The sequence below is a fragment of the Acomys russatus genome, chromosome 4 (assembly GCF_903995435.1).
Source record: "Acomys russatus chromosome 4, mAcoRus1.1, whole genome shotgun sequence".
In the NCBI taxonomy this organism is placed as follows: Eukaryota; Metazoa; Chordata; class Mammalia; order Rodentia; family Muridae; genus Acomys; species Acomys russatus.
In genome coordinates, this window is record NC_067140.1 from 6,809,897 (window position 1) to 6,831,857 (window position 21,961).

At 48.2% G+C, this 21,961-nt stretch overlaps 2 protein-coding genes across 5 annotated transcripts in view; one reads left to right on the top strand and one right to left on the bottom strand.

Annotated features, from left to right (window-relative positions):
* Positions 1 to 14,848, top strand: part of Rpn2 (ribophorin II) — a 108,765-nt gene extending 93,917 nt beyond the window's left edge. For 3 of the 4 annotated variants that reach the window (XM_051143666.1, XM_051143665.1, XM_051143667.1), the window contains exons 11-18: positions 306 to 420; positions 2,885 to 3,079; positions 4,025 to 4,111; positions 6,103 to 6,198; positions 8,396 to 8,471; positions 10,326 to 10,455; positions 11,827 to 11,874; positions 14,494 to 14,848. In XM_051143666.1, coding sequence (XP_050999623.1) covers positions 306 to 420; positions 2,885 to 3,079; positions 4,025 to 4,111; positions 6,103 to 6,198; positions 8,396 to 8,471; positions 10,326 to 10,455; positions 11,827 to 11,874; positions 14,494 to 14,506 — 760 coding nt within the window. In that variant the 3' untranslated portion in view covers positions 14,507 to 14,848. The remainder of the gene's footprint in view (positions 1 to 305; positions 421 to 2,884; positions 3,080 to 4,024; positions 4,112 to 6,102; positions 6,199 to 8,395; positions 8,472 to 10,325; positions 10,456 to 11,826; positions 11,875 to 14,493) is intronic. The other variant, XM_051143668.1, reaches the window with a different exon arrangement.
* A 3,259-nt stretch (positions 14,849 to 18,107) lies between these two features.
* Positions 18,108 to 21,755, bottom strand: Ghrh (growth hormone releasing hormone). Its single transcript, XM_051144951.1, has 4 exons — positions 21,610 to 21,755; positions 21,250 to 21,354; positions 20,249 to 20,339; positions 18,108 to 18,143 (listed from the first exon to the last, which is right to left on the bottom strand). The coding sequence occupies exons 1-4, from the start codon at positions 21,687 to 21,689 to the stop codon at positions 18,108 to 18,110; spliced, it is 312 nt and encodes a 103-aa protein (XP_051000908.1). The 5' UTR covers positions 21,690 to 21,755.
* Between the last annotated feature and the right edge of the window lie 206 nt (positions 21,756 to 21,961).

Sequence of the window (21,961 nt, forward strand, 5' to 3'; positions counted from 1 at the left end):
TAGTGGTCTGGTCCAGCTTTCTGGTCCACCTTGCCTTACATGAGACCCTGAGTTCTAGCTCCAACACCAAAAAAAAAAAAAAAAAAAAAAAAAAGAAAGAAAGAAAAAAGAAAAAGAAAAAGAAAAAAAGAAAAGAAACAAAAGAAAACACCTCTTCAGTCAGCTTTATTGATTTACTTTGCCTATAGACCATAGATATTTTTGTGCATTAGTTGGTCCACCATGGAAGTGGTAAAAATGGGACAGGACCGGTTGGGCAATGATGCCCGTTTTCAGACTGACTATGTATATAATATCTCTTTCAGAGTGACCTACCCAGCCAAAGCCAAGGGCACATTCATCGCAGACAGCCATCAGAACTTTGCCCTGTTTTTCCAGTTGGTAGATGTGAACACCGGTGCGGAGCTCACCCCTCACCAGGTCAGGAAGAGGCCCCTGCTGATCTCCTGCCAGGAGATCAAATGTATACCAGAGCAATATGCAAACATCACATTCCTACTTTCGGGACACAATGGCACCCTGCCATCCATCAACTTGTCTCTGTGACACTCTGCTCCCTTTGCAGTGATTGTGACCCATTAACTGAAGTAAACGTGTCTTTAAAATAAGAGAAAGGATTAGCTGAGCTCAGTGGTTCAGATGTGCAGTCAAAGCAGCTCTGGGCAGCTGAGGTTGGAGGATAAGTTCAAGGCTCCCCTAGGCCATCATGTGCATACAAGGCGAGCCTGGCAGATTCCTGACACCGGTTCAGACTAACAGGCAAAGAAGGGCTGGGATTGAGCTTAGTGATCGAAGACTCCGTACAGTTCCTAAGAAGTGGGGCCTGAGGGAGCTGTCGAGATGGCCATCAGGTAAGAGTACTTCCTGTTTATGTGGAGGACGGGTTTGCTCCCAGTGTTTGTATCACATGACTGCTTGCTACTATCTGTAACCTCAGTTCCACAGCTGCCAGGCACAGGCTAAACACTCATACACATAAAATGAAATAAATAAAAATTTTAAAATATTGTTTAGAAGATATACTTAAATTTAAAAAAAAGTAATACTTTGAAACTTCTTTGTTTTGTTTTTTAAGACAAGTTTTTCTCTATACCCCTGGCTATCCTGGAACTAACGCGCTGTAGACCAAGCTGGCCTCAAACTCAAAGATCCTCCTGCCTGTGCCTCTCGAACAGTCGGATTAAAGGTGGGATGAAAGGTGTGCTCCACCACCACCCAGTTTTGACAAAAAGGAAAACCTAGGCAGAGAACCCTACGGTTTTTTTTGTTTTTGTTTTTTGTTTTTGGTGTTGTTCTTACCAAAGCAGATTTTCTGTTATGAGACTATGAAAAATACTCTTTTAAATGTATGCCTATTTTGCTTTTTTAAACCAGAAGACATTATATATGTATTTTAATTGAAATTCTTTTTTTTTTTTTTTTTTTTTTTCTTTTCTGTTTTGGGGTTTGTTTTTTGTTTTTTTGTTTTTTTTTTTTTTTGTTTTTCCTTTGAGACAGGGTTTCTCTGTTTAGCCTTGGCTGTCCTGGACTCGCTGTGTAGACCAGGCTGGCCTCAAATTCACAGCGATCCACCTGCCTCTGCCTCCCGAGTGCTGGGATCAAAGGTGTGCGCCACCACACCCAGCCAACTTTTAAGCACTTCCTTCAGCCTCTCAGCATGCATGTCATTCTCTTCCCGAAGGGCACTGCCAACTACATAGCACCAGGAAGGAAGCTAAACCAGAAGACTAAATTGGGAGGGTTGGGTGTAAGGCAAGAAAATGTAAGGTAATGAGGCTTTGACTGGATTCTCCCAGGTTCTTTCTGTAATTTGTGACTCGATGGCCTCTTGTGTAGGCGTGACATTTTGAAGATGAGTCTGCAGTACGGGTGGAAGACAGGCGTTCTCTCCCCACCCCTGCACAAGACTAATGGCTGTAGTCAGGATGCTTGGTATTGTGAGCTTCCCTCAGTAATTTGATGTGTGGACTCAAAAATGGGAGTTATGCTTCATGTGTAGGCCCAGCGCTGGCTGCGTCACTATGGCAACTCATTTAATGTTCTTGCCTTATAACTGTAAATTGGAGCCAACCATTTGTCTTGTTGAATTCTTTGTCTTGAAGCCCTTGAAAGGAAAGCCTTACCCAGATAATAAATTTTGTTGCAGTTCTATCTAGCACACATTGGCCATAACTGATTAGACCCAGAACCACTGTACTGAGGCAGGGTAGCTACAGTGGAGTCGTGGCTGAGTGGCTCTGATTTCCCAAGACCTACACTATATGCTTTGTATACATTAGTACAAAATCTTCACATAAAGGCACTTACTTCTGCCCTAGAAGTGAAGAAGGTACAAAGAGGTTAAGTAGTCTACTTAGCTGCTAAGTGAAGGAGCCAGGTCACCGTTTTCAGAGCCAGGTTCTCTGTGACACCAGGCAGCTGTGTCCCCTCAGAACTTGACCTTGCTCTCGACAGCAGGGCCTCCACTGCTGCACCTTGAGCTGGAAACACTAGGAAACTGAACACGAGCCTCTTGCTGTTCCACCTCACTTCCCTTCTCTTCACCCTCTGGCGAAGAAGTGAATTGGGCAGCAGAGCAGCCAGAAGCTGGCAGGAGGAGGAAACTGCAGCAGCAGCAGCAGCAGCAGCAGCAGCAGCAGCAGAGGGTAGATGATCACAGACTCCAAGTTGCTGAGCACTAGCTCAACAACCATGTTCAGTTTCTCTCCTTGTTCAAGCAGAAAAATTGTCCCCGGGGTAGGAACTAGGGTCGGGTGGCTGCTCCTTCCGCTCTGAGGAGCAGGTGTGGCTGAGCAGAGCTTTCTCTTCCTCTGCTCCTGGCTGACTGAATGTGGGGCCCACAAGGAGCTCTGAGATGATTGGGTGCTGCTCTCGTTCTCTCCAGACATTTGTTCGACTTCATAACCAGAAAACTGGCCAGGAAGTGGTGTTTGTTGCTGAGCCGGATAGCAAGAATGTATATAAGTTTGAACTGGACACCTCTGAGAGAAAGATTGAGTTTGACTCTGCCTCTGGTACCTACACTCTCTACTTAATCATCGGAGATGCCACTTTGAAGAACCCAATCCTCTGGAATGTGGTAGGTGCCTGATCAATGAAGGCCACACTAACAGCCTTGCTGTGAGGCCATGTGTTCTGCTATACAGAGGGTCATAGACTATGGATGTTTAGTGTATTGATTAATTTAATGAATGGAGTTCCCACATTTCATGAATTCCTATAGTTAGTCTATCAGAAAGAGGTTTCCCATTATGTCAAGGCATGGGGTCTTGGCCTTTGAGATCCATTACAGTCTGGGGAAGAAGAGGGCAATGAGCTAATAAATAATGCCAACAATTACATGATTATATTATAGGTTACATGGTTCTCCCTTACAGGCCTCACTTTTTGATAGTTCTGATGACAGAGCCATACCGAAAGGCAGCTTTGGAGCAAGGAGTTGAGAAAGCATGGGATGTCTTGGAATAGTATCCAGAGTGCATGTTAAGGAACAGCTTCCTGGAAGCGTGGCGTGCTCTCAGGGAGATGGGAGACTTTGGAGCCTTGAGTCTGCGGCAGGAGATGGGTTTGGGAAATGGCAGAAAACAGATAGCAAGGCCAGGCAGGGTTTGTCTTACGCAGCATGAAGGGGCAGCCACCTTTATTCCTGCTATTTTCAAGATTCCTTCTCTTCTCTTGGACTTGAAAATACCTTTGTACCAGACTGCATTTTTTATTTTTTATGTGATTAAATCACACTTCCCAGGGACACCTGGTGGTTTCTGATTACAGCTCTAGCAGCCAGTAAGTATCTCAGTTGGGGTTTTCATATTAAGCAGCTCTAGGGGGCTTTCCCACTACGCTAGTAGGAAATTGGAATCCTTGCTCTAAAAGGCACTTTTGGCAAATACAAGATTTGTTCTTGAGATTTTCATTGCCTCCATTTGTCAGCTAATGACGAGAAGTGACTGGACTGTGGAGAGCTTTTCAGTTTGTGGCTTTTCCCTCTTACCCTGTGCCTCTAAGCACTGTTCTTGTTTTTCAGGCGGACGTGGTTATCAAGTTCCCTGAAGAAGAAGCTCCCTCCACTGTCCTGTCTCAGAACCTTTTTACCCCAAAACAGGAAATTCAGGTATATTCCAAAGGTGTTATCCACCACGCTGAGAGTTGAGGTGAACCCAGGGAGAGAAAAGAGCAAACTTCTGGGCTGTGGCTCTGGCCCTGCAGCCTGTTTGCCTGCGCTGCCTGCTGATGTGAACCTTACCACTCTGGAAATGGGGTGGGGCAAGTTAGTGGTCCCATCTCCTGGCTAAAAGTAAACTAGCGATGAGACGACCACTGGGCTATCTGAGGCACAAGTAGGTTTAGCTCTCATCCTCTCTGCTGTATAAATTGTACTAACAGCTGAGAACTCACCTAAGAAGCAGGGCTTTACTGCCTTGGACAGATCCTTGGCTTAGGCCACCTGCCTTCCTTTTAACACAAAATAAGCAAACCCTACCCAGCCCGGCCCATTGAATGTTGTGAGGACCAAAATTAGTAAGAAAAGAAAGGCTTTTGGCCAGGCAGTGGTGGCGCATGCCTTTAATCCCAGCACTTGGGCGGCAGAGGCAGGTGGATCCCTGTGAGTTCGAGGCTAACCTGGTCTACAAAGTGAGTCCAGGAGAGGCTACACAGAGAAACTCTGTCTTGGGAAAACAAAAAAAAAAACAAAAAAAAAAAGAAAAGAAAGAAAAGAAAGGCTTTTAAGTGTCTCTGAAACCCTTCCTAGAATAAATTCACAGTTGTCAAGGATAGTAAGGTGGGTCCCTCAGTAGACCGCTCTACACTTGTGAGATTCAGTCATAGTAGTAGCACGGAGCCCCACTTGTGAGTTGAGTGTGAAGTGTAAAAACAGGCTCTGTACTCTCCTCTCACGATAGCCAGATGCGGTGGGGCATGCCTGTAATCCCCACACTAGCAAGGCTGAGGCAAGAGGATCATGAGTTCCAAGCAGTGAAATAAAGGACAGGGACTCTCACAGCTCCCTCCACAGGGTCGCAGGAGTCTTTCTAAATCGCCATCATGTTCTATGGTGTTGTCTAGCAGTGTAAAATACAGTACAGAGCAGAATTATCTGTGACACAGGAGGGTCTGGTGCTCTACAGGGTTGACCAGGTGGCCACAGTCACTACAGACAGCACCGGGAAAGCAGGGACTGCAGCCTCAGTTGGAGCTGCCTTCTTAGGGAGCTGGCTTGGCTGCTCATTGGCAAGCGGAAAAGAGGCCATAGTTTATACACTGGAGGATGGATATTCGAAAAGATGGGCATGCACAAGTGTTACATCTCACTTATTTCTCCTGGGATCTTTTACCAGCCTACTAAAGTGAATGGTCATGGCTCTCCCTACTCCCATTTCTTTACCTAGACACTGAGGCAGAGTAACATGCCACTAGTCTCACAGCCAAATGTCGTTTTGGGCCTAAGTAGATTCTGTGGACTCTTGGTGCATTGTTATTTGTGCTCGTTCGTGCTGCTGAGGTGAGCTGCTTAGACAGACTTCAGGGTCTGATTGCCCCGGGGAAAGAGGAACACGCCTCAGAGGCTGCTCTCCAGCTTTCTGGTTTGACTCTAGAAGTTACATGGAGCCGGGGAGGGAGGTCTGCTCAGACACCACTAGAGCCACAGCTGGGGAATAGAGTGAGTTAAGGGTAGACCATCTGTATGAGGCCTGTTAGGTGTTAAAGCAGTTGGAGTTACTGTAAACTGACCAGGATTAGCAGGGCAGTAACACAGACTTAGAAACCCGGGAACATTTTCAAAGTCCATAGTCCTTGGGTGTAACATCCAAGCCATCCCTAGGCCGGAGCCTCTTTTCTGACACAGCCAGTGGCCCTCGGTGGTCTGCATTCTCCAGCCTCTGAATGGCAATGAGTCTTTGAGGAAAAGGTGAACGGTGTCCTGGGAAGAGAGATCTCTGGGACCAGAAGCCACCTCTGAGAAGGTCCATGGAGCCAACTGAAGACTTAGCCTCTAGGAGGCACTTGCTCTGCGTGGTTGTTGGCATTTGGGCCCTGGTACACAGGCGGACCCTGCTGAGAAGGGCACTTTCTGAAATTTCTTGGTGTGTCTTCTCTTCTCAGCACCTGTTCCGAGAGCCTGAGAAGAGGCCCCCCACGGTGGTGTCCAGTACCTTCACAGCCCTGATCCTCTCTCCCTTGCTCCTGCTCTTTGCACTGGTGAGTCGCCATGATTAGTATGGGCAGTGTATCTGGCTCTAGGCAGGAAAGATGTAGCCATTCCAAAAGAGTCTTTGTGCTCTGGCCTAAGCACAGCTCTGGAGGGGTCCAGCAGCTGTGACCTGAACTAATAGTCAGAAACTTTTAGAATAACCAGAATTCCCCACCATGGGGGAGCAGCCAAATAAACCCATCCATTAAGAAGGGAGCATGAGAAAATTCCTGCCAGCTAGTGACAGTGACAAAAGTGTACAGTCTGAAATTCTCTGGGGGAGTGCTCAGAGGAGATCTAGTGTGGAAAAAAAAAAAAATCAAGGTCCATGTTGATAGCTTTAAGAATGGAGAACAAGGGGTTGGGGATTTAGCTCAGTGGTAGAGCGCTTGCCTAGCAAGCGCAAGGCCCTGGGTTCGGTCCTCAGCTCTGGAAAAAAAAAAAAAAAAAAAGAATGGAGAACAAGCTGTGTATTCTAGATCTCCTGGGAGCATGAAGCTGGAATGAACCAAAAGTCCGCTTAGAGGTGGTGTTAATTAGTCTGCCCACATAATGGAATGGTGTGCCAGGGTTAGCAGAATGATAGAGTGGCACACTGGTGCCAGCAGGTGTGAAAGAGGCGGCATGTAACAGCTAATGGACAGACATGGAGAACATAAGAGGTGAAGTACCCTGCAAAGTGTCACATGATAGCACTGTTGCCATTTCTTCAGCCCGTGTTATCAAGTAAAGCCATAATAAACGGGTATTGAGAATGAAGTAGAAAAAAAAAAGAGGCGGGCAGGTAGGGTTAGTGTAATCCTCTTTGTGGAGAAGTTGTTATGGCTGTGTTAATGTTAGTCACCTCTGAGGAGGAGACAGTGAAAGTTGCAAAGGAAGGAAATCCCTAACTTTAATAGTGATATTTAGCGCTGGGCATGGTGGTGCACAAACTTTAGTCCCAGCACTCGGAGGCAGAGGCAGGTGGATCACTCTGAGTTGGAGGCCAGCCTGGTCTACAAAGTGAGTCCAGGATAGCCAAGGCTACACAGAGAAACCCTGTCTCGTCTGTGTGCAGCCATGGCTATCTTGGAACTCACTTTGTAGACTAGGCTGGGCTCAAACTCAGAGATTTGTCTGCTTCTGCCTCCAAAGTGCTGAGATTAAAGGTGTGTGACACTACACCTGGTTTATGTTCACTTTATTTAAAAACTGTCTTGGGCTAGGAGTGGTCTATAGAACCAATTCCAGGACAGCTATGGTTACAGACAGGAAACCCTATCTCAAAACCCACCAAAGAAGGAGAAGGAGAAGAAGGAGGAGGAGGAGGAGAAGAAGAAGAAGAAAAATTATCTTAGAACTGGCTTTGCAGACTGGGTTAGCCTTGAACTCACAGAGATCAATGCCTCTGCCTCTAGATTAAATACATACGCTACCATGCCAGACTTAATTGATATGTTTTAGCCAGTTAAAATGTTGTTCCTGCTGGGCGGTGGTGGTGCAGGCCTTTAATCCCAGCACATGGGAGGCAGAGGCGGGCGGATCGCTGTGAGTTCGAGGCCAGCCTGATCTACAAAGTGAGTCCAGGACAGCCAAGGCTACACAGCGAAACCCTGTCTCGGAAAAAAAAAAAAAAAGTTTTCCCTTTGTTTCTCTGATAATCATAAATGTAGATCATTAGCCTCAAAGTTGGGAGAATTTGGTCAAATCAAACTTAGGTGTTATTTTTGGCAGGTTACTTCTGTTTTAAATTAGCTGGTTGATTTTCAGCAAGAAGGAACGATGAAATCTAGGAAGCACGCCACAAGCTTTTGGACAGGCCTGGAGTGTGGGTGTTTTTGTATTGGGGTGATAAGAGTTTCATAGGCCACAGAGTCAGTCCATCATGCGAGCGTGTTCTTGCCGCCTGTAGCTTATGCTACCAACTCCTTGAGAACGTAGTGCAAGTGTCAGTCACTTCCTTGTCATGCGACTTCTGACCTTTGGCTCAGCCCCTCACCTGTTTTAAAGCAGAAGAGTTGCTGTCCTTGGAGACACAGAGTTACTCACAAACAGTTGAGAACAGCCACTGCGATGCCTTCAGAGGGAAGAGGACTTAGGACAGGGTGCTTGTCCCCTGAGGAAACCCCTGTCTCTCTGGAGTATATGAACTCTGGAGCTCTGGGCCTTGGCGTAGTATGTGTTGCCGCTCTTCCTCACTCTAATCTTTATTTCTCTGTCCTTCAGTGGATCCGGATTGGTGCCAATATCTCCAACTTCACTTTCGCTCCTAGCACAATTATCTTTCACCTGGGACATGCGGGTAAGTGCCCGGCTGCTAATTGCATTTAACCTCCTCTGACATTTTTGCCTGCCCACGCAAAAGCCCTATTAAGTAGACCCACAACCTATTAACTATAATGGCTTGATGGCGTAACACTCCCCTGTCCCTCCTGGCCTTTTAGGACAGTTATATGATGATGAGCCTGTCTGGCCATCAGCTTAGAACAGCTGTCATTTTGTTGGGCTTCACTGTGCTGGGAGGCTGTGGCAAGCCATTGACCTCACTTAATAGCCCTGTTCATTTCCAGAGGTTGCTCGTTTAGCGTGTCTTTACACAGACCCATCTTCCTGGATGAAGAGCATTTAATGCAGCTTCTAAAGGTTATCTTTGCCCACCACATCGATCTTCACGTTTGCGGTGGCTCTCTCTGGACAGTAATAGAACACTCTCCTCTCCCTGAGCAAATGCACTGAGTGTGGACCCTAAACAGCCTAAGCATAGCAGGACAGTGAATCCCCAAATCTTTGTATCTCACTGGAGAGGTGATGCTCTTAGCTCCTTTGCCTCTTCAAGAAGCCATCATTTCAGCATCCATAGTGGCATGGCTTCTCCAGGGTCCATAGAGTCTCTTTCCAGGCAAATGTGCATCTGTATTTGTCTGAGGTAAGGGAGTCTATAACTTTGATCAGATGCTCATAGTGGTCCATGACTTCAGAAATGCTTAAGCAGCCCTGTCTGTGGTAGTCCATCTGTCATCCTGGGCAGAGCTGGCAGGGTGACCTTTCTTGCCTGCTTAGTTACTGGACTTGAATGACAGCCCTCTTGGGTCAGGCTGGGAGCAAGACCCGAATGGAAATATTTTTAGAGCCTTGACTTTACTTGCCAGTGTGTTTTTGTGTCTTTCCTTGTCTGATTTTCATTATTCAGCCCTGACGGAGGTGACAGGGGAAGGAACTCTGGTCCATTTGATGGTAAGAGAATTTGGGCTCAGAGAAATTACAACTGGTGAAGGCAGAGCCTGTACAAACCCCAGGACTCTGTGCCGGGTCTTTCTGAACCTTCCCAGGCTTCTCTGCTCACTTCCTAGCCACAGTGGCAAATCATTCTTAATATGCTTCTAAATAAAAGGAAGTGACTAATTTGTTTATATCCTGAATATTTTCTTTATTTTATTTTATTTTACTTTTGTTTGTTTTGGTTTTTTTTGTTTCTTTGTTTTGTTTTTGTTTTGTTTTGTTTTGTTTTGTTTTGGACAGGGTTTCCTTGTAGTCCCTCGCTTTGTAGGCCAGGCTGTCCTCGAACTCACAGAGATCCACCTTCCTCTGCCTCCCAAGTGATAGCCTGAATATTTTCATTAAGAGTTTGAAACATCCAAAAAAAAAAAAAGTTTGAAACATAAAATTATCCCAAATATTAGAAAGTAAAGACAAAACCCTACATGAAGAAAGCAGAGGGTGGATGAGAGCAAGCAGGCCCGCAGATCAGAGAGCAGTGAAAGTGGCTTATTTTCACCTCTGTGTTTCTTGGGAAACAAGGCTCAAAGACAAGTATGTTGAGTTATCTGTTATCTGGTGTTGAGATAAAAAAAGCTAAACAAAAAAGCTGCGTAGAGTGCTGGAGAGATAGCTCAGAGGTTAAGAGCACTGAGGGCTCTTCCAGAGGTCCTGAGTTCAACTCCCAGCAACCACATGGTGGCTCACAGCCATCTATAATGTGATCTGATGCCCTCTTCTGGCCTGCAGGTGTACACGTAGGCAGAGCACTGTATCTGTAATAATAAATAAATAAAATTTTTTAAAAGCTGCCTAGAAATACTGACCCTTATGACACAGCAGGCCCTCCCTTCCCATTGTCACTGCTTCATTTAATTGGCTGTCATGATGTTTCTTACAGCGATGCTGGGGCTCATGTATGTCTACTGGACGCAGCTCAACATGTTCCAGACCCTGAAGTACCTGGCTGTCCTGGGCACGGTGACGTTTCTGGCTGGCAATCGAATGCTGGCCCAACAGGCAGTCAAGAGGTGAGGCTGGGAATGGACCAAGCTCCAGGGTGGGATGGGAGGTGTTTGTGTGGGCACTGCCATCCTGGCTCTGAGACCACAATGATTCGTGGCAGAATGATTCGCATCCTTTGGGGCAAGTCTGACACCTTCATCCAGCCTGTTCAGGAAACCGTAAACAGGACTTATAAAGAAGAAAGTAGCCTTAGTGACTAGTTGTAGATGTTTGAAAGTCACAGCACTTTGTGCCCTGCACATTAGAACAAGGGGAAATAACTGCCTTGTGTGGACTAAAATATGTTAGATATGTGGTGTAAAAATCCCCCCTCTGGCCCTGCCCTCCGCCTGTGCCCAAAAACAGCAGCTCTGGGGCTCTTCCTCCCATCTATAGGTCTGTGTTCTGCCTCTCAACAGTTGTGCAGGCTTAGCAACAGCTCCCAACAGGGAGCATCCACTCAGAAGCACACACTCCCACCCAGTGATAGACAGCCTGAGAGGCAGACAAATGCTTAGACCTTGACATGGTGGCAGCTTGACTTTAAGAACAGAATTGGAGGCAAATTTAAATGTCACATCGGTGCTTCTCATTGATTTCACTTTATTAGAACCTGACTGATTTCAGCCACGCAAAGGCCACTAAGAAAAGGTCAGAACTGCTTTCACCTTTGAAAGAAATCATTTTCAGACTCACCCTGCTTTCTGCCCTCTGGGACTTAATGCTTGCAGAGTGGAAGTCAGTAGCGTGCCCTTAAACACTCTGCCAGTTACATCTGTTTGATCCAAGAGGGGCGTCATTAAGGAGACCACTGGTGGCTGGGCAGGGTGGGAGTCTCTGTGTAAGCTTTGCAGTGCCTCACCATGAGCTCCTGTGCAAACATCCCTGACTCCCCTATGCCAGTCTGGGGCCCACCAGAGCTGCCCTGGTGCCCCAGGTGCCCCTGATAGTAGCTGCTTTCCTCTCTGCCACTGTGCATTGTGTCTAGAAAAGGCAACGGCTTGAGTGTTTTTCCTTGGAGCAACCAGTCTGGGCTCTGAAGGAGCCGAAAGGCTGTGCTCTGACTGCAAACTTCTTTCTTCTCTGGAAACAGTCCAGTCCACAAGGCCAACAAAGTCAAGGGAGGAGCAGTGGGAGAAAACTATTCCCTATAGAGTCCATGCAGCACAAGTTCCTCAGTGGAACCCCGGCTGGCATGCACATTTTGGAAAGAGCCATCCTTTTCATTAGAGGCCCAGTGGTGCCCCCACCCCACAAGTCCGACGGCCTGTGTTGCCTGGGAAAAGCACCAGCCTTGACAGGAGCTCTGGTCTGGTTTACTATATGTGTCCTCAGCTTGTGTCTCTCTCTCTCTCTCACTGTCCTTTCTTGATTCTCAAACCTCTTTCCTTTGGCAGGATCGCTGCAGAGCAGAGCAGTAGATTGGCAAAATATAGGACACTACGGTAAAGATGAAGGGCAATTTGTCCCAGAAGCAGGCTCCCTTTCCTGTTGCCCACTGATGCATGCCAGTTACTGTCCTGTTTTCACCCGCTCATTCCTCCCCCCACTCCCTATACCAGGGTAAATTCTGAGGCCGTTTTACAACTTGCTGGATACCATTGTGCCTGGACGAGGGCAGCTTTCCCGGGGGTGCTGGTGTATATACAGAAGCCCCTTTGTGTGAGAACAGGGCACGTTGACAGGGGCCTCAGCTATCCAGACTACTTGGTTCCCGTGGCAAGGGCCACATGGCAGCTCCACACCTTGTCACCACGTCTAGGCCTTCCCCTAACCCTTGCTGATGGGACGAGCTCAGTTGTGAACGACTGATGAACACAGGTCAAGCCAGCAGCAGAATTGTACCTGGAACCCAAGGCCTGACACGCAGCCGCCCTCCTACCTGGACTGTTGTTGGGGAGGCAAAGTCAGTGAGGACTGGAGCAAGGGCAGAGTGCTGCCTCCTGCATCTGTTCTTAGATGAAGGGCCCATGAGAGGGTCTGTGGAGAGGCGAGGCTGGTTTAGGTTTTGTCCAGCACGTCACTCCTCATCTCCTTCACTCCAGCAGAGCCATACAGCCAGGAGAGCTGTTACACCATCCCACAAGCCCGAGGTGGCCTGGATTGGGCCTGTGTGACCTGCTTGCCTGATACCTGCTTTAGACCACAAGCAGGAGGAAGATATTTTACTTTTCACTCTTGCCTTGGAAATAGCTTTCCCTGCCAAAAGAGGAGGAATTAGAAGGAGAAAAAGCCAGCACACCTAGTTTTTAATCCTCTGAAAATAGGAAAAATCAACAAAAACAGGATTTAGAGTTTTCTCAGTATAGTGTTAGCATAAGCTGGGTCACCCTGTCCATAACAGAGAGAGAACACATTTTTTAAGTAGTTGGGGTTTTTCTGTTTTTGGTTTTTTCTCCAGGTTTAAGTGAGGTGTAGTGCCAGACATGGTAGCTTACCCCTGTAATCCCAGCATTTGGAAGGCAGAGGCAGTTCAGTAGCGTCCTGGCCTATAGGATCCTGTGTATAAGTGAATGAGTAATGGGTAGGCAAACAAAAATAAGCATGTAGTCATGCGGCTAGCATCTCAGTAGATAGACTCCCTGGAGCCCAAGAGGCTCCCCTACCCTGCTGTAGGCTGGCCCGTGCCCACCTTGTGTCCTGACCTCACTAGTTTGGTTTCGCTCTGTCTGAGATATACCTTCAGAACTAGTCCTTTCACTCTTTACTCTGACCCCTCCTGCTGCCCGAGTCTTAATGTTGGAGTCCTTGGGACTTGTCGGGGCCTGGGGCCTACTGTGCAGACTCATCCCCTGTGGCTCAGTGCTGCCCACTGCAGACACGTTGGTTTGAGTGGGTATAATGGAGGCTCTCAGCCCACAGCCAAGGTCTAGGGCTCCAAGTACTGCCACCTTATTTTATACCCTTGCTGTCCTTCCACCATGGACACTGCCAGGCACACACCCTAATATCAGGAACTTGTAAACACTGGTAAAGAACTAGAGGCACAGGGCTGGAAAGATGGCTCAGTAGTTAAGAGCACCAGCTGCCCCTCCAGAGGTCCTGAGTTCAATTCCCAGCATCCACATGGTGGCTCACAGCCATTTGTAATGTGATCTGCTGGACATGCAGACAGAGCACTGTATACATAATAAATAAATAAACATTTTTTTAAAAAAAAAGAATTAGAGACACATTCTGGTCCTTAGAACCCAGCACCATGCCTACACACCCTCCTGGGGACTGCTTTATCAATTGGTTTGAAGCCTGCCATTCTGTGCAACTGATATGATAATATTTCCAGTCACTATGACCCCACTGCCCACTGAGGATGTGGAGTCCTGTTTCTGCCTGCCATTTGCTTGCTGCTGTCGCATCCTGGTTGCATTTGTTTGGACTATAAATTTCCCTTCTCAAGCTCCCACAGCTCTTCTTAGAGTCAGTGCAAGGGGGAAGAAAGTGGCACTATTCCAATGTTCAGGAGGCTGAGGCAGGGGGATTACAAATTTGGGGCTAGCCTAAGGCTATATAACAGTACTCTATCTCAAAAACAAAACAAAACCAGCCAACTAACTAACCACACACACACACACACACACACACACACACACACACACACACACACACACAGAAGGAGGAAGAAGAGGAGGAGGAGAAGAAAACCAAACAAACAAAAGCAATGGTTTTGTGAGCCAAGTGTCGTTTTCCATACTTTTTCTGTATTAGGTTAGGAGTCTGTGCTGGCAAGAGTGCAGCCAGCTGGCAGGGTTTAACTCGTCTGTTTTCCTGGTCTTTGTGACCTGTACAGTGAGGGGTGTGCCTGGAATGACCTCATCCTTATGTTTCCACATGCTCCTTCCTTAGTTATTAGGGTTACTTCATGGTTTTCAAGTTGTCATGGGCTTTAGTTATCTTTTGAAATGAGATGGGGCATATATAAATGGAACCAATAGATAGAGGGCTGTCCCCTTGTCTGCGGCATCTCCAGTGGGAGAATAACTTAGCCTCCCTATTGTCCCACTTAGAAACCATGCCTGTCAGTTGAAACCATCACTGATTATGTGTGTGTCTTCATTTTCTTCCAGAACAGCACATTAGTTCCAGAAGATGGTTGAAGACCCTGAAAACTGAAATGAATGTTTAACAAGGAGTGGAGACAATTCATAGTGCGAAAAGAGGAATGAGGGTAAAACAAGACAGAAAATGAAAAAAAAATCTGTTATTTAAGAAGAACAAAATTGAGATGTGGTTACACTTTTACTTGTTTTTTACTTTCTGCTTCACAGAGCAGATATGTTTGGGCCCAGGTTGTCTGTCCCTTTGTCGTGATACCTGGCAAGATGTTGTAAATATCCCAGGTTACCCAGATGTTGAGTTTGAAAAGCTGAAATCTGTAATTCGTCTGCTTTGGAATAAAGAGAATGGTGATAGAAGCAAAGGTGTGATGCAAGTCCATTCCCAGTGTTGATGGAGCCTTGGTGTAGAGTGTGAGGGCTCAGCTGGGCTGCGTACCGCTGTCTCGGCAGGCTTCATCTGGGCCATCTCAGACAGGGGTTTTCTATGTAGCCCAGGCTAACCTCTTTCTTTCTTTATTCCTTCCTTCCTTTCTCTTTTTCTTTCTTTCTTTCTTTCTTTTCCCCCAGACAGGGTTTCTTTGTAGCTTTGGCTGTCCTGGGCTCACTTCGTAGACCAGGCCTGCCTCTGCCTCCTAAATGCTGGGATTAACGGCGTGCGCCAACCACCCCCCCCCCTTTTTTTTTCTAACAGTACTGAGAGTGGCCTAGAAAGCCTGTGTCCTGTCTGCTCCAGCGCTGAGCACTTCATAGGAGCCATGCATGTATTTGAAGATCTCACTGTGCTGAGCCACAAGGCCCTGCTCCAGGCTTTTGCCTTGAACCTTTGTGATTGGCATGTGGAGAAGGGTTAAAATCGTCTCAAAAAATAAAGCTGACTGCCTCAGTCCATTCTCTCTGAGAAAATACCACAAATTAGCAGGTAATTTAGAAACAGCCAAATAGATCATTTATAGGCTGTAAGATAGATAATTTATAAACAAGAAAGTAGATGGATGGATAACTTTTAAATAATGAAATAGGTAGATGGATATAGATAAGATAGTAGATTGATAGAAGATAGATAATTGAAAGATTGATTGACTGATCTTACAGTCCTGGGAATAGGGACTCAAAGGCACTGGCTGATTTGGTATGTAATGAGAGAAACTGTTCCTCCTAGATAATGTCAGTGCCATCTCAGTGTTCCCAATGGCAGAATAAAAGTAATTCTTTGTACACTTGTGTGAGTCGCACAACAAGATAGTGGTGCCTCTGTGCACATATATTCACAGACACACACACACACAAGAGGTGGTGTATTTTAAAAGCCTGGATTTTGAGGGGACAGAGTGGTTAAGGACACATAACTGCTCCTGCAGAGGGCCCCCAAGTTCAGTTTCCAGCACCCACATAGGGCAGCTCAACAACCATGTTAACCCCAAGCTGGCCAAATGGGCTAGGCTGGCCGCCCTGTGAGACTCAGAGGTCTGCCTATCTCTTCCTCCCCAGTGCAGGGTTTGAAGTCAGACACCGTGGATCTAACTGGGGTGGTCCTGCTTTCACAGCCAGCACTTTACAACTGAGTCATCACCCTAGCCCCTAAGGATTAGTAAATGTTGGTTTGCTTGCTTGCTTGTTGAGGCAAGGTCCCACTATGTAGCCAAGCTGACCTGGAACTCATGAGCCTCCTGCCTCCTGTGGTATTGGGACTTAAAGCATGAACCACCAAGCACAGCCTTTGACTGTAATTTTTTTTTTTAACTTAATGATGGTTTCGCAGGTTTCAATCAGGTGTGGCCCCAGCATAAGTGAAGAGCACCTACTTCATGGTGGTGATTTTCCTAGCCGGTGTTAACAGAAGCCCCCGGTGGTGAAGTTTTGTACCAGGTCTACCTGTGCCTGACAGTTTAAGGCACCTGATGTCCCAGCTCTCAGTTCTGAGGGGCCTGACCGCCCACCCCCTCCCCCACCAGTCCCTGGCTTTGCCACCTCTTGGGTATGTGACCTAGCCTTGGTGGGCAGCCTGCCAGTAAACGGACTCTGCCCCCTCCTAAGGGCAGTTGTAGGAAACAATGGGGAGATGGGGGAGGAGGGGGCAGGAGACGGGGGTGAGGGGTGGGGGCGGAGTCTGTCTGCAAACTCCCAAGCTAATACAAACACGAAAGGGACAAATTTTCTATTGATTAAGAAATATCTTTAGTGCAATGAAAATAGCCCTTAGTCTTAAGTAGGGCCCCTCGGGAGTGGGGAGCGCCCAGATCCTCTAGGGGGAGGAGCTAAGTCTTTTAAGCTGGCATTAGCGTCTGCTAATGGAGATAAAGGCCAGGGTCGCTGCCGTAGTTCTGCCCTCTGTAATTGCGTTCACCTTAAACCCCACAAGTAGCCTCGGCGCTCAGCGCTCATTATTTCACTTGAAAAACTAATTGAAGGTTGAGAGAGCCCCGAGTTTTTGCTTTTTTGTTGGGACAGGGCAGAGAAAGAGATGAGCAGGTGGGGCCGGGAGGGAGGCAGGGGGTGTGTGTGGTCTCCCATTCAGCTCGGCTCCTCCTTTGTCCCAGACCTTGGCAAGTCCCCGGCCTCCTGCCTCTCCGCCTGCGCTTCCGGGCTAGCCTTCTCCTTTCGAGGAGCTTTTGTTTCCCATTGTTTTCATTGTCTCTGCCAGCCACCGACTGCCGCCTACAGTGCCTTTCCCACGCTTTGCTTTGCTTGCCCCGCTGTCTGGAGCAGGTGGTCTCTCACAGCCCTGGTGCTGGGAGATAGGAGAATAGGCCGCAGGCTTCCCAGGACTGAGGCCAAGTGCTTCCTTCCCTTTCCTGCAGGCCCTGAACTAGGCTGGCAGGGAAAACCAAGAGGTAGGAGTCCCATCCGACTTTAAGTGCTGTGGTTAGTTTTACACTTGTAATCAGTCATTCTAGACTTATCCAGTTTCACAATTGATGATGATGATGATTCTTGTTTTGGTCTCGTTGTTGTTGTTGTTGTTTTTCAAGATAGGGCTTTTCTGTGTAGCCTTGGCTGGATTCACTTTGTAGACCAGACTGGCCTGGAACTCATAGCAATCCGCCTGCCTCTGCCTCCCCAAGTGCTTGGATTACAGGCATGCGCCGCCACACCCAGTTCACAGCTGTCAATTTTTAAGGCTTAATTTACTTACAATAAAATGGATTTGTTTGTTTGTTTGTTTGAGAAAGTATCATATGTAACCCAGACTGACCTGGAATTTACTATGTAGCCAAAGACAGTCATCTGTTTTCTTTCACTGGGTCTTGGGACTCACAGACTAGACTAAACTGATGGCCAGTGAGCCTCAGGGATCCATCTTTCTTGGCTTCCCCCTTGCTGAGACCGCAGGCATGCACCCCTGTGCCTGGCTTTTCTGTGGGTGCCAGGGGCTGAGCTCGAGCTCTCATGCATGCACAGCAAGAACTTTACCAGCTGAGCTCTCTCTCTCCAGCTGTTGTGTCTCCTGCCTGGGAGACGTGACCATATAAACCACCCACGTTTTAAAAAAAAATCAGATTGACAATAAAGGACAGTGAATCACAGATGAGGATGAGGGATTTTATTCTATTTACAGAGGAAGGAAACGGTCAGAAGTAAAATAGAAATAATGGGGTGCAGTTGTGTTTGGGGGGATGGGGGGCTCAAGCCTCTGCTGAAGACTTCATCCTTAAGAATCCCTGTTAAAGAAAGAAAGAGACACTCAATCTAAACACCAGCCACCATCAGAACTGCGTTTCCAGACAGGGGCAGTACTTCCGTGTTCCCAGAGGCCAGAGGCAGTGGCAGGAAAAATGCTCATGGGCCACAGCATTGTAAATCCCACTCCTAGCCCTGCCCTGCTAACCGGCTGCCACTGAGACCCTGGGCTGCTCACTTCCCTTCTGACCCTTAGGTGGGACCGGCTTCTTCCCACACAAACATGTGCCACCCCCTACAAACCTTTCTGTTGGTCACAGGTTGAGTGAGCAACCTCACAAGAGCAGGTGGAAGTCCCCAGTGCCCACACCCATGAGAACAGAGGTTACCCCTAATCTGAACCCAGCTGATCTTCAGCCCAGGGCTTCCCACTGGACGGCTCTTACAAAGATGAGAGGATGGCTAGGGAATGGCAGCTTCCTGTCAGGGAGGGTCACAGAGGTGGGTAGATACAAATTGTTTTCTTGCTGTGCTTTATTTCTAGGCAAGGTCTCACATTAGCTCAGGCTGGCCTAGAACTTTACTAAGTAACTAGGCTGCTCTTGAACTTTTGTAAAAAAAAACCCTGTACATTTTTATGTATGTGGGTGTTTTATGCGCATGTATATCTGCAAACCAGAAGAGAGCATTGGATCCCATGACATTACAAGTATAGATGGATGTGAGCTGTCATGTGTGTGCTAGGAATTGGAATGCAGGACTTCTGGAAGAACAGCCAGTGCTCTTAACTGATGAGCCATCATCTCTCTAGTCCTAGCCTTAAACTGTTTTTTTTTGGGGGGGGGGGTTTCAAGACAGGTTTTCTCTGTGTAACAGTTCTGGCTATCCTGGACTCACTTTTGTAGACCAGGCTGGCCTCGAACTCGCAGTGATCCATCTGCCACTGACTCCCAAGTGCTGGGATTAAAGGCATGCACCACCACGCCCGGTCTAAACTGGGGTCTTATGGGAAGACACCCCAAGGTAGACAGCTTGGACTTGCCACTCTCTCTGACTCTGCCCCTTCTTAGCTTCACGGTTCCTCTTCTGTAAAAGGGGAAACTTGTTCTCCGTCCTTCTTGTCTCCCAGTGGGAATGTGAGATGGAAAGGCCAGTGTGACCAACTCTGCCTCTCATGACAGTGTCTGCCTGCCCCGGCAGCACTGAGCACGGGAAAGCTGACCTGTCTTGGGTAGTATGGTTTCATGACATCATGGGATCCAGGGATGTACCGTTGGAATCACCTACAGCACAGTCTCTTGGGGCACCAGAAGTACTGATAACGTTTTTTTGGACCCGCTGAGCCTGGCCTCTTGCTCTGCATTAGACACATTGCTGCGGCCAGTGTGCAAGCCCCTCACACAGGTCCCTTCCTGTCCCTGAGGCCTGCGGAGTGGGGGGCAGTGTGCAAGCCCCTCACACATGTCCCTTCCTGTTCCTGAGGCCTGTGGGGTGGGGGTGGGAGGGCCTTGTCCCTTTGCTAGGAAGACTAGCTCCCTCCCCACCTGTGAAGAAAAGGTAATTCTTTGCTTTTCTTGGAAACCCAGAGGGAAGGAGGTCTCTAAAGGCCCTAGAAAAATCTCTTCCTGCCAGGTGGTGATAACCACGCCTTTAATTCCAGCACCTGGGAGAGAGGCAGGCGGGTCTCTGTGAGTTCAAGGCTACCCAGAGAAACCCTGTTTCAAAAAACAAACAAAACTGTCTTTCTGAGCCAGGCATGGTGGCATATGCCTTTAATCCCAGCACTCAGGAGGCAGAGGCAGGTGGATCACTGTGAGTTCAAGGTCACCCTGGTCTGCAGAAGGGAGTGCATTATAGGCAGGACTGTTACCCAGAGAAACTGTGCCTCAAAAAACTTAAAATAACAAAAACCAAAAAACCCTCTTTCTGCCTCCCCGTGCCACCTCACCTGTGGCCTCCCTCCTCCTCCCACCTGTGACCCCTCCTCCTTCACCTGTGCCATCTCCCCCTCCCACCTGTGGCCCCCTCCCTCTCCCACCTGTGACCCCTCCCCTTTCACCTGTACCATCTCCCCCTCCCACCTGTGGCCTCTCTCCCCCCCTTCACCTGTACCCTTCCCCCCTCACCTGTGCTTCTGTCCCAGGGCTACCAAGATGCTATCCAGTGACATCCACTTGTCATTTTCCTGCATGCTGACCTGACGGCTGACCCTGGTGCCTTGTCCCTCATTTCTCTCCCTGTGGGTTTGAAAGGAGAAACAGTGAGATCCCGGGTGGGTGGGATGTCCAGTCAGGGGCATGGCCCTTTGCTATTCCTGCATCTGATGTAGATACGTGGGAAACCCACTTGCATTAAGCCACACCTGCGGATGAGGGCCTGGCAGGGAGGAGTACAGCATGCATATTCGTCCCACTGCAAGGCCCTCCCACAGATCCTCTGCAAACGCTTCAGGTGCTAACTCCCTCCCCATGACATCTGTGTGCATTTGAAGGTTTTTCAAAAGAAAATCTACAAAGCCAGGCTGTTTGGATCTCTGCTTGGCTACCCTTGGTGCACCCTTTAGAGATGACAGGTGGGTCTGTCCCATGGGGTAATGACAGGTAGGCTCAAAGATCTGAGAAGAGACTAGAGTGCTGCCCTGGCACAGGTTTCCTTTGTCTGCAGCTCAGTCCTCATGTATGCACATGCCTTTGTTTCTACCTTGGAGTCCTGATCAAAGAGGAACAGTGACATCAGCATTGTCACTTCTGGAGCTAAGGACAGGGAGAGGTACACACAAAAGGTGTACGTGGAGGTTTGACCTGGGCTGCTCTTCCTGTGCAAAACCCAGAAAAGGGTACATTGCCAGTGGTTCTCAGCCTGTGGGTCACCAGCCCCTTTGGGGGTTGCATATCAGATATACTGCATATAAGATATTTAAGATATTTACATTACGAGTGATACAGTGGCAAAATTACAATTATGAGGTAGCAACAAAATAATTTTAGGGTTGGGGGTCACCACAGCATGAGGAACTGGACTCAAGCGTTTGGAAGGCTGAGAGCCACAGATACGTACTGTGTCCGGGAAGAGACAATACTTGGTCCCCACTTCCTGCAACTCTGGTGCAGAGGTGCCTGGGAAGAAGCCCCCAGAATGCCTGCTTACCCTTGCTGCCTGTTCATGATGTCCTGGAGCATTTTGCGGGCATACTGCTTGGCCAGTAATTTCCTGTAGTGGGTGGTGAAGATGGCATCTATATGGCGCCGCATCCTGTGCAGAGGGGTCAGAGGTCAGGATGGGGCCAGCATGGTGGATGGAACAGCGTGAGCTACACTACATCTCAGTAAGGCCTTCCTCTGTTGTCCTGTGCTCCCCTCACCCCCAAAGAAAATCAGAACCTGGCTGCGTGGGCTCCATGCCCAGTCTCTACCTGACATGAGCAGTGTGCAGTGAGAAGAAATAGCCTGTGGCTCCTCTCTGCCATGGCAGGGAGGTCCCAGAGCTTCGGGAATCCATGCTGCTTACCTGATGGGCAGTGAGGGGGGGACTGAGCAGTGGGAGCCACTGATGAGGGTGAGGATCACGAAGAACACCCAGAGCGGCATCCTTTACCCCTTGGTGGGACCTGAAGGAAGATCAAGCAGACAGAGCCACAGTTGGCTGTGGGGCTTTCAAAGTGAGGCACACCTGGATTCAAGTTCTGCGTTGACAGTCCCCGGCTCCAACTTCCCCACCTGGAATGAAGCTACACTGGCCACCTCAGTGGGCTGAGCAGAAAACTAGTTAACACAGTGAAACTGCCTCTCCTGGAAGGCATGGGGGAAACAACCTGCCTCAAGGACAGACACGGGAGGCAAGCCATCTTTCCCTGGTCTGC